General features: G+C 39.7%; 1 protein-coding gene across 1 annotated transcript in view; it reads right to left on the bottom strand.

The window, feature by feature from the left end:
* Positions 1-243: 243 nt before the first annotated feature.
* The window catches only part of exoc5 (exocyst complex component 5), a 33486-nt gene continuing 21144 nt past the window's right edge, over positions 244-12585 (bottom strand). The window contains exons 12-18 of the mRNA XM_057859927.1: positions 11414-11561; positions 11226-11334; positions 6699-6819; positions 6414-6500; positions 3376-3484; positions 3072-3287; positions 244-1297 (exon numbers count right to left, since the gene is read on the bottom strand). Of these exons, the coding sequence (XP_057715910.1) occupies positions 1109-1297; positions 3072-3287; positions 3376-3484; positions 6414-6500; positions 6699-6819; positions 11226-11334; positions 11414-11561 (979 nt within the window). The 3' untranslated portion in view covers positions 244-1108. The remainder of the gene's footprint in view (positions 1298-3071; positions 3288-3375; positions 3485-6413; positions 6501-6698; positions 6820-11225; positions 11335-11413; positions 11562-12585) is intronic.

Raw genomic sequence — 12585 nt, 5'->3', positions numbered from 1 at the left:
CGACCTTTCGGTTGTTTGGCCAAGTGCTTCCAATTTCCGGTTTTCGGCCAGGAATTTTGCTTTCGGTACAATCCTAGCTAAAATATATCTCTACCTTTAGAAGAACTTATATCATAAAAATTTGCAGGGTGACTCCATCATTTTTTTCCTTCGGGCGGTCTAAAAAAAATCTGTTACTGATTACCTTTTTTTAAAGCCTGAAGGTTGCCATTTAAAATGACCCCCCCCCCCCCCCCCCCCAAATTAAACAACTGCCAGAACATCCTGCAACTGGTGAGTCCATCATTTTTGCCGAGGGTTGCACATTGGGAACAGCTTTGCAGAGAAGACATTTCCAGGAATCATCAACCTTGTTTTTAGTGCAAAAAGACCGCAACCACCATTAAAGCGCTGTGTGGAGCTTCTCCCTAGTGTTTCTCTAATCAGTAAAGGTCAGTGTTTCATCTCCCCTGACCCGGAGTGTGCGCTTCTAGCCAGGAACGTCTTTGAGCAAGTGTTGATCTCTGCAATTACAGTGACACATACTCAGTGACCCATCGCAACAGTCATCTGAACCAACAAAGGACCACCCAAACCTCTGAAGAGGTTCTCAAGACCCGTTTCGAGTTTGGATCTCACTTCACTTCAGCGGCCTCTTGACATTCGCTTTGTGCTTTGGGGTCAACGGTCAGCAAGGTAGTCATGTGTCTCTCTTATCCAGACAAGAGCTCTAGCCCATGCTTCTCATTGCTGAGTCAAGACGTTGTTTCCCTTTACAGCAGTGAGAGGGTTTATTCTGGGTGCATGAGGGCAGCCAGAGTGTTGGCACAATCAAAAATAATATTATTTGTACATAAATCAATGTCCATTAATGGTGGAATCTAAACATGGGTGCCAGATTAGTATTTAAAAACAAATATGACATTGATACACATTTTAAGCAAGAGGTAAAATGCACATTATCCCACATTCAAGGAACAGTTGACATCACTTCTTTTTGACACCAACCCTCGGAGAGTCTATCAAGGCGGACTGTCGCATCCTCTATCCAAAGTGCAACAATTCATTGAAGCGTGGCAGCGGACCGTGGTATTGGACGGAGGGTGTTTGCAGAGTCTCGGCCTGGTCATTAGCTGAAGTGGCGACCCAATCGTGCTGAACGGTAGTCGACTCTGAGCTGGACGAAGGCGTGCAGGAGGTTGCGGTCCAGATTGGTTAGTTGCTCGCCTGAACACACCTGCTTTAGGTTGTCAGGGGCGACCACCAGAAGGTTACACAGGGCGTGTAGAGTGTCAAAGAGCTGCAGCACCAGAGGCACCTGGAGGATGGATACAAAAAAAAAAAAGCCAAAATAATAATAATATATATAAATAATAATCATGAACAGAGGCAACTGCTCTGAAGCCTCTTTCAGACTCAGGCCACGTCTACACGTAGCAGTGTATTTTGCAAAAAGAAAAACTTTTCCTGCGGTTTGGCCTATTATCCACACACACATTTTGGGCTTTGAAAACACCGGTTCTTTAAGCCGACCAAATTTGAAGATGTGCAAATTCTGTGTTTGTAGCACCATCACACTGATAACCAAAGATTTAACCGGAAACGTCATTGTCTTCATAATTTTTTTTCCCTACGTCACACATGAGACCAATGTTAACATTTAGAGACAACATGGATACCTTCACAGTGGGTGGTCACAATATCAACGATTCTAAACTACCCAATGTCAAAATTCGACAAATTTTAGTGGATGAAACGTAATCATTTTTTTCAGATAGAACTTCAATTGCTTGAATCTTGATCCAAATTCTTTAAATTTCCCATTTCACGAACGGCAAAGCATAGACTTCATAATTTTATTGAACGGGTCGCATCCATCAGCCACTGCCTTCAAGTAGGGGGCCGTCCTACAGTTCGCTTCAGTTATTCGCAGTTGGTCGCAGTTAGTCAACACATGCAGGGATCCAACGCCGGATTTAGGTTGAAAAAGTACGAAAGCTGTACCGCATACAAACAGGAAGGATTGTCTCAGGAGTGATTTGTTCGAGGATTCAAGGTAATTATATTTTTTGTACCATTTTGAAACGTGAAAAAAAAATCAATGGGAGAAATTAGCCGCTACAGCATTGGCATTATACTTCGCAATAATTTACGTAAAATAAATGCTAACTGCCCAGTTTTTTGCTCTTTTAACAAAGAATCGAGACTGTTTTACGTCCATATCTATAAAGAATTCAGGGATTGAAGGATTTATTCACAAGAATTTTCAACGGAAAAAGCTCTTTATTTACATATGGCGGCAGCTAATTTGCTTACTGACTAGCATCATAGTTCACAAATATTTACGTAAAATAAATGCTAACCGCATGTTTTTTTTGCTTTCAACCAAGAATCGTGGCTGTTTTATGTCCATATTTACAAAGATTACAGGGATTTAAGCATTTATTCACAAGATTTTTCAACGGAAAATGCTCTTTGTCTCTGATATGGCGGCCGCTAATTTTTTTACTGACAAGCATCATAGTTCGCAATATTTACGTAAAATAACTGCTAGCTGCACGTTATTTATTGGTTTTAACCAAGAATCAAGACTGTTTTACATCCATATTTATAAAGAATTCAGTTTTACATCCATATCTATATCACAAGAATTTTCAACGGAAAAACCTCTCAACTTTGACAGAGATAGGCCCCCTATGCCCCGCGCCCCGTCAATACATTATGAAGTCTATGGGCAAAGGAAGTGTACCCCTCTTCAAAATTCATAAGGCTCCGCTTTAATTTGGACCACAAAAAAGGTATTTTTTTTTTGTAATGAAGACATTCATGTTGTTATGAAACTTAGGAGGTTTTACCAATCTCAAATAGCAGAGAGAAATGAAAAATGCATTGCAAAAAGAAGCTTGGGTCTCAGAAGGTTAGCTGCTTTTGCAGTTTTTACGCCAGAATAAATATTACTTGGATTTCCGAGGTGCCTCTGTAATTGTGACAAAGAAGTTACCTGAAGAGTAAATGATATTTCAAGAGCATGCACAGGCTATATTTGTAAGGGAGGGGGCATGTTTTGCCATGGACCTCTGCCCCATTCTCACCCTGAAGTCCTTGGCGCATCGTCGGTATTCAGCCACATCACAGATGGCCAGCATGCCTCCCATAGAGCTGTAGCTGTACTGTTGGAGATGCTCGTGAATGAGTCGGTGGAAGCGAACTCCCAACTCTGTCAGCACCGTGTCCACGTTCTTGCCATCCATAGATTTCCGCACATGTTCCACCTGCCGCCTGACGTAGACACAGACCTTGGCGCAGGCCTAGCCGAAACAAGTAAGTGGAAAGTTGTTCAAAAAACAACAAATATAAAGTGATTTGCCATTTTTTAATAGGTTAAGTCAGACTTACTGTGGTGTACTGCATCAGGACGTTGTTCTCATCCTCTGGCTTGAAGTCAGTCTTCTTCTGTTCTGTTGCCAAGATGTGCTTCATTTGTCCCACCATGCAATTTAGCGTTCTGCAGCGTCAAAAAACAAGCAGTATTTAAAATCCAGGCAAAAGCCAAGGTGGGTTGTATGTCAGTTAGGAGTGGGAACCTCTGGGTACCTCACAATACGATGCAATTTACGATACAAGGCTCATGATACCAATGATGTCATTATTAATTAATTAACTAGAGTAATTTGATTAGGAAAAAACATTCGCAACAAATTTTGCTGCTTTGAGGATTCGTTTAGAGTGGCGTTGTAATGGTTTGTTTTGAAAGTGTTTGCCTTTACCTTTATATATTTAGGTGGATACACACAGCTATGCTTAAAGTGACCTCTAGATGTGTACAAACAGTACATTCACCTTCGGGATGCCGATCCAATCACGTGATCGGAAATCGGGGCATTTTTCAGGGGATCGGAATCCAGTGAAAAGGATCAGGTATTTAGTTAGACATAAAAAAAACAATGTGCTGTCTCTAGTCTCCAGTGTTAAGAGCCATTTAGAGTGTGAAGACATTTTACAGTACATTACGAGCACTTTGTGGTCATAATAATTCATTGTATTCATTGTGTGATGCGGTCTGGAATAAAGGTTCATTCACTTGCACAGTAAACGGCCTGTTGGTCGCATTTAGTGCTGCAACAGTTAACTCAAGTAATTCAATTAGAAAAAAAGCTTCGAATCAACTTTTGCTGCATCGAGGATTCTTTTTAATTAAAGTGTAGTTGTAACGGTTTGTTTTTAAAGTGTTTGCTTTTAGTTTTATTGATTTGGGCGGATACACTGCCCTCTATTGGCAACAGTGAATGTGACACAACTCATCTTACATGGCTGGATCCAGCTGCTCCTTGTTAAGACCAATATAAGTAAGTTTTTGTTTGCGCTAATATGATTTTTTTATGCATTCGTAAATACGTTTAGAGGGATATTTAGCAGTTTTTCATGGGAATATCTGTTTAAACAACTTAAGACCATTGTATAAAAATTTATTTTTTAAAAAAGTTAGCATTTTATAGCATTCAAGCTAGTGAACTTTCGCTTTGCAAGTTAGCCAAGTGTTCTTTTGTTGTATTTCCATCCTCATTTATTACATTTTTTAATATAATTTGAGGCTAAACCCAATTATTTTCATTTATTTTTAAATGCAATATATTGCTCGTGAAATGAAAGTGCAACTCAGCATTTTGAAAAACACTATTTTGAATTTGCATTTAATGCTCTTTTGAAAGTCCGATCTTAGCAGACTTGCTTTGCTGTGCATCTCCTAAAAGTTATTCTGCAGCGCATTAAATGTTCTTAATGCGAACTCGATTATTCGAACTAACTACCAGTAGTTGATAGATTAATTGATTACTTAAATAATCGATAGCTCCAGCCCTAACTTGGTCAGGAAATAGTTCTAGGATATGCTACAAAACAACTAACAAACAGAAAAAACAAGCTCTTGTGAGGGAGCGAATAAATTTATGACTACTAAACGTCCAATCCGTTTGAACTGGGTTCATTAGCTGCCATCCCTCCTACTGACGGACAATTACGGGTCACTTCCTGTTGATTTTGGCGCATTTACAGGTCAAATCCTGTTAATTTTGGGTGACTGAAAAGGAACAACTACCCCAAATGAATAGGAAGTGACTCAAAATAAACAGGAAGTCACCTGTAATTGTCCTAAAATGAACGGGGAAGTGATCTGTAATGCCCACAAAAGACTGGCTGTGAATGCTCTGGTTTCAGTGCCACTGACGACGCTAGACGTCAGTCCTGTCATAAGGAATTTCGATGTCTAGGGCTGTCAATGGTAGCCAATGAGCTAACGTAGACACTTTTCTAATGGAAGATTTTGGTTTTAAACAGTGACACCTTTTTAAAACGATACATAGATTCCTGGTGGGAGCTTATCGATAACTTTTTGGAGACATAGTATCGCAACATATCACCTTTTCGATATATTGTCACACCCGAAGCGTTAGTACTATTGTTGCTTTCGTCAAGATAACAAAAACATTTCATTCAAACATTTTTCCTGACAATGACGAGCTAAAAACCTGTCTTGGGTGACTGCAACATGACCAGACAATGGCCAATTTTCGTCTGATGAGACAAGAACGAGACGAAAATGTGACAGTTTCTGTTGTAAGTTCACAATGCATGACATTTGCTTACTTTACTTGTAGTTAGGCAGCCTGTATCGTAACAGTGTTTAGTTGTGTCACTCATGTGACGTGCTGCCCTCATCCCAAAAACTCACTGGTGTCCTTCAAGCTAGGCTATGCACCAGGGTTGCTTGTTTTGAAACACATGGTAATATTTGCTTCATTTATTGGCAAGAGAGAATAAGCCATATTGCTTTATCTTTTGAAGGGATTTGCTAAGTGATCATAACAACTTAAATGTAACTTGTGGCGTTAGCCTAGCATTCACGTTAGCATTGGCATTAGCTTCAACGTGGAGAGTTTACAGTGTCGTCCAGGTAGGTATAAATAATTGAAAATAGTGTACTGTTTTCCTGCTGTGTATTATTAAAGGAAGAAGTGCTGCGATCGGTGATTTAGACATAACTAGTAGTAGTAGTAGTTTACATCTCGTTTTTAATAAAGGTAGTTTCGACAGACCTGCTCCTGATTTCGTGCTGGTATGAACCTGGTTTTGATTCTAATAGTTTACAGATATATTTTCAAACTCTATGCCGTGTAATATTACCTATAAACGATGTTTTTCATTCGAAATTGTAGGAACATTTTTCTTTAGGACTACAACCTTGATGCAGACGAAAACATCTGAGTATTCGTCAACTAAAACTATCTGAAAATGCTTGAGTATTCATCGACGAAGACTAGACGAAGACTAATCCACTTTGAAATGACTAAAATATGACTAATATGTATTTTCGTCCAATAGCCTAATACGAAAACTAAAAGGTCTACCAAAAACAACAAGGGTCAGTACTCACTAACCTGTCTATTCCTGTGTCCAGTTTTACCTCCATCTGTTCGATCACTTCTTTTTTCTTCTGCAAACATTCAGCCAACTTTGGAGATGAACTGTAAACACAGATTTTAAGAAATGAGGCACACGTGAGAGGTCATAAAGGTGAGGTGGAAAGTTATGTGTTTTATTGATGTCAGAAGTCTGCTAGCTAATGAGGAATACTTATGAGCACACCACTTTTTAAACAGCAGCATCTTTTCCAATATGTGTGCACATTGTATCGACAATAAAGCGTTTAACTTTAAACAAACCTTATGAGAGGCATAAGCTGGTCGTTGAACTGCTTGTCAAACAAGTGAAATATAGAGTTAGCCTGTTGGACGACATCCAGGAAATACAAATTGGCGTTCTTGGCATCTGAGGAGGGAATTGCTGTATGGAAACAAAAAAGTGAGAATTTCACTTCAAGGTCTACCCAGCTGCAGTAAAGGTTAGAGTAGTATGAAAAAGTGTCGGAACCTTTTGGAATTTCTCACATTTGTGCATAAAATAGCCATCAAATTGATCTGATCTTTGTCAAAATCACACAGATGAAAAAACAGTTTCTCATTTAACCAAAACCACCCAAACATTTATCGGTTTTCATTTTTTTAATGAGGGTGGTATGCAAACAATGACATAAGGGGGAAAAATAAGTAACTGAACCCTTGCATATATTATTTTGCCCCCAACCCCTTTGCCAGCAATAACTTCAATCAGACGCTTCCTGTAGCTGCAGATCAGTCTGGCACATTGATCAGGACTAATCTTGGCCCATTCTACAAAACTGCTGTAGTTCAGTCAGATTCCTGGGATGTCTGGCATTAATCACTGTATTTAGGTCATGTCACAGCATCTCAATGAGGTTCAAGTCTCAATTCAACTTTGGTTTCATCAGTCCACAAAATATTTCGCCAAAACGTCTGTGGAGTGTCCAAGTGCCTTTTTGCAAACATTAAATGAGCAACAATATTTTTTTGGACAGCAGTGGCTTCCTCCGTGGAGTCCTCCCATGAACACCATTCTTGGCCATAGTTTTGCATACAGTTGATGTGTGAAGAGATATTGGACTGTACCATTGATTTCTGTAAGTCTTTAGCACACACTCCAAGGTTCTTTTTTACCTCTCTGAATATTCTGCGCTGAACTCTTGGGAGTCATCTTTGGTGGACGGCCCACTTCTCGGGAGAGAAGCAACAGTGCCAAACTATGTCCATTTGTAGACAACTTCTTTGACTGTAGATTGATGAGTTTTATAGATGGTTTTGTATCCTTTCCCAGCTTTATACAAATCAACAATTCTTGATCGCAGGTCTTCAAACAGCTCACTGATCCATGATGCACATCAGACTATGCTTCTCATCAAGACATTTGTTACCAGGTGTGTGTTTTATAGTTGGCAGGGCAGCTTTAAACCACTAGAGTGATTGAGTGATTGGGCACACACCCGACTTAAAATGTATGGTAAAAATTGGTTTCAATTGCTCTTTAAGTCTCCTTAGGAAAGGGTTCACTTACTTATTTTTTTCCTTTCTGTAGTTGTTTGCATGCTATCCTCATTAGAATATGAAAACCTATGTGTTTTCGAGTGAGACTGATGGTTTGGTAAACATGTTAGCTATAGTTATCTGAATAATTCTTAATAGCTATGTTACGTTTACAGTATATACAGACCAAGTTCGCAAATCATTGTTCATGCATCATGTACATTATCATACTGTATGTTCTGTTATCCAGCATGTTGTTCTCTATTGAAATTTTATTTTAAACTGCCATTCAAGATGACATATCTGTTATATGTGTTGGATTTTATCAAGTAAATTTCCCCTCCAAAATGCGACTTATACTCAGGTGCGACTTATATATGTTTTTTTCCTCTTCGTTGGGCATTTTATGGCTGGTACGACTTATACTCAGGTGCGACTTGTAGTCCGAAAAATGCGGTACACGGAACGGAATTCGTTCATAACCTGGTCATTTCCTGTTCATTTTAGGGCATTTACAGGTTACTTCCTGTTTATTTTGAGTCACTTTCTATTCATTTGGTGACATTCTCGAGGTCGACCGATATACAGACTTTTTTCCCAACATCGTCCATCGGCCGATTAACAAAAAGAGTAAGCCGATAAAAATGTATTCTGATTAGGCTTTATTCTGATTAACTCATTTCAGTCTGGATTTCGGCCACAACACAGCACCGAGACCGTGCTTATCAAAGTCCTAAATGATATCCGTTGGAATACCGATGCAGGCAAATCATCTGTTCTGTTACTATTGGATCTCAGCACCGCATTCGACACGGTTGATCACAACATACTACTCAGCAGATTGGAACAGTGGGTAGGGCTTACTGACACTATTCTTCAGTGGTTCACATCCTATTTATATGATAGGGATTTCTTTGTGTCGATCGGAAACTATCAGTCAGAACGAACCAAATTCACGTGTGGAGTCCCTCAAGGGTCAATTCTTGGACCACTCTTATTTAACATCTATATGCTTCCGTTAGCTCAGATCATGGAACAGGATGACATCTCCTATCACGCCTATGCAGATGACACACAACTGTACATTTCTGTGTCCCCACATGATTATAGTCCCTTAGTCTCCCTGAGTAAATGCATTCATCAAATCAATGAATGGATGTGCCAGAATTTTCTCCAGTTAAATGTGGAGAAGACAGAGGTGATCATTTCTAGGCCAAAAAAAGGAAAGGTCAAAGATAAGCAGGCAACTTAGCACAATGTCACTTACAGCTACAAATCAAGTCAGAAACCTTGGCGTAATTATTGATTCAGACCTAAAATTTGATAGCCATCTAAAGTCCGTCACTAAATCCGCTTATTACCACCTAAAAAATATAACCAGAATTAAGGGGCTTCTGACTCAACAAGACATGGAAAAACTTATGCATGCATTCATTTTCAGCAGATTGGACTATTGCAACGGTATATTTACAGGTCTTGATAAAAAAACAGTCAGGAAGCTGCAGCTAGCACAGAATGCTGCAGCCAGAGTCCTCACAAATACAAGGAAGCTGGACCACATTAGACCGGTTTTGAAATCGCTACACTGGCTTCCAGTGAGTCAAAGGATAGACTATAAAATACTACTGCTCGTCTACAAAACACTTAATGGCCTTGGACCAAAATACATGCTTGACTTGTTAGATTCCTATGAGACATCTAGACCCCTAAGGTCGTCTGGAACCGGTCTTTTGCATGTTCCAAGAACAAGAACCAAGCAGGGTGAGGCAGCATTTAGTTATTATGCTCCTCACCTCTGGAACAAGTTACCTGAACGTCTGAAGTATGCTCAAACTGTTAGCTCTTTTAAATCAGGGTTAAAAACGCTTTTGTTTAGCACTGCATATCCATAACTGGCTATATATGTCAATCTACCTGCTTTCTATTCCTCTTGTGCTTATCTCCATTGCTGATTTCAATTATTATTAGTAGTAGTAGTTTTTGTTTTATTTTTATTTGTTTTATTTTTATTTATTTATTTTTATTCTATTTGTGATTAAATGCGATCTTTTGTCTTGGTTTTTCCGTTGTATTGATTTAAATGTAATTTTTATGATCTTCATGTGATGTAAAGCACTTTGAATTGCCTTGTGTTGAATTGTGCTGTATAAATAAATTTGCCTTGCCTTGCCTTGGCTAGGCATCTGTGTGGGTAACTATGGTCGCCGCTGACTAACGGTGGGGACCCGGGAAGACTCTGCAGCAGCTTGAAGGCAGGCTGCTACAGGAAACTTCAGGCTTGCCTGTTTTGTAAATATTGTAAGATTTTTTTTAAATCTTGCATGAGAAAATATGCAATGTATACCGGCCTCCAATATAGTCTTACAAAATCGGTTTTGTATATCGGCAAGCTGCCTAATTATTATTATTTTTTTTAGATATCGATATCGGCATTTGAAAATTCCTCACCGGTCAACCTCCATTATCGCGTCACTTCCTTTTCAGTAACCCAAAATCAACAGGAAGTGACCCGTAAATGCCCCCAAATCAACAGGAAGTGACCCGTGAATGCCCCAAAAGGAAAAGGAAATGACCGAAAATCACCAAGAAATGAAATAAAATAAATAAAAATGCCCCAAAATTCACTTATTGGCTGCCACATACGTCCAATGCATTTCAAGTGGGAGGGATGGCAGCAAATAAACATTTGTTAATTGGAAACCAGGGCATTCGCTGACAGTCTTTCTGATTTTCGGAGCATTGACAGGTCATTTTCTGTTTATTTTAGGGCATTTAAGGGTCACTTTCTGTTGAGTTTGAGTCACTGCCCATTCTTTTGGGGAGATTCCCAGGTCACTTCCTGTTCTGTAACCCAAAATAAACAGGAAGGGATCCAGAAATGCCCCAAAATCAACAGGAAGTGACTGAAAATCAACAGCAAATGACCTGGAATGCCCCCAAATTACAAAACTCATTGGTTGCCATTGACCTACCATAGTCGTCCAACCCGTTTGAAGTGGGAGTGATGGCAACGAATGAACAAATGTTCAATCGCTGCCACCCTTCAAATGGATTGGATGTCTACTAGTGAATTCATTCCAATTCACCGCAGAAGGATGAAAATAGCTTCCCCCCCCCTCTTTATTAGTTGTTTTGAAGAATAACCATAGAATGATTTCCTGATAACTCTTGTATCGCTATAACGTGAGGTCATGGTTAGCATGAGCCTTGTATCGCAAGTAGTATCGTATCGTGAGGTACGCACCCTTTAATATCCATTACACTTTCCTTGAATTTCCCGTTCTCTGACATCATGCAAAGAGATGACCATACCTGAAAGACCGATCTCCAAAGCATAGTCGATGTGGTCCACGCACAGATGTTCGACCAGCAGCAAGAAGATTAAAAAGGCGTTCTTTGGCAGGTCTGCAGGATCTGAAAGCTGTGATCAAAAAGTCGGGAGCACCACATTTGCATTAAGAAGCATAGTCAGAGTTGATGGGCAAGACTTTTAGGCTCACCCTGTTGCATCTCTCAAAAGCGTGACGAGTTTCTTGCAGAAGGTTGACCACCAATTCTGGAGAGAGAAAGGTCTCCCCGTGGGTGTCAATACTAGGGCCTAGTGGTAGATTAGTGCGCTGTCTAATCCGCTCCTTTAGTTCTTGGATACTGCACAGACAACAACTTAAACATTAGTCCGTAGTTGTGAAATGAATATTGGAAAAAAAAGATCCAAAGTAATCCTTGTTGTTTCTGTCAATGATGACAATAGCGAAAATATGATGTTCGTGACGATGCCGAGCTAAAAATGTGTCTTAGGAGACTAAAACACAATGAGACGGATGGCAGTTTTCGTATGACGAGAAGACGACACTTAAATGCGACAGTTTCTGTCATATACCGTATTGGCCCGAACATAAGACGGCCCTGATTATAAGACGACTCCATCTTTTTCAAGACTCAAGTTTGAACACCAAATTATTTTTTATACAGAAAATAATTAAAGTACATCTGGAACAAATGATTATAACAATATATTTGAGAGGAAAAACATGTTATTTTGCCTCATTCAAATCTTAATATCTGAACATTTAAATATGTAAACTAAAGTGCAATCACATTCGTAAAATGAATGCAAACTGGTTAAACTTGAGAGTAGCTGAGATCTGCCATGACAGAACATTACTCCTCAAGTTGAGCATTCGCTTAATTGATATCTGGCGCCATCTAGCGTCGTGAATGGGTATAATGTCTAGACCACGAAAATAAGACGACACCCACTTTTTCAGTATTATTTCAATGCAAAAAACACCGTCTTATATTCAGCCAATACGGTATTCACAATGCGTGACATTTTGTTATTGTACGTGTTTGCCAGACTTCATCCTCACCTTGTTTGGTTGTGTCAACTCATGTGTCGTGATGCGCCACCCACCCACACTCACTGGTGTTCTTCAAGCTAGGCCTCGCTCCAGGCTTGCTTGTTTTGAAACAAATGGTAAGATTTGCTTTCTTGGCAAGAGTGAACTTGTAATGTTGCTCTAGCCCAGTGGTGTCCAAACTATTCCACATAGGGCTGCAGTGGGTGCGGGTTTTTGTTCAAACCCATCATGAGGACAACCTTTCACCAATCTGGTGTCTCACAAGTGTAATCAGGTGATTGCAGTCAGGTGCTGCTTGTCTTAGCACAAAC

This window comes from Corythoichthys intestinalis, chromosome 15, assembly GCF_030265065.1.
Source record: "Corythoichthys intestinalis isolate RoL2023-P3 chromosome 15, ASM3026506v1, whole genome shotgun sequence".
In the NCBI taxonomy this organism is placed as follows: Eukaryota; Metazoa; Chordata; class Actinopteri; order Syngnathiformes; family Syngnathidae; genus Corythoichthys; species Corythoichthys intestinalis.
This window is presented reverse-complemented; position numbering and strand designations above follow the sequence as displayed.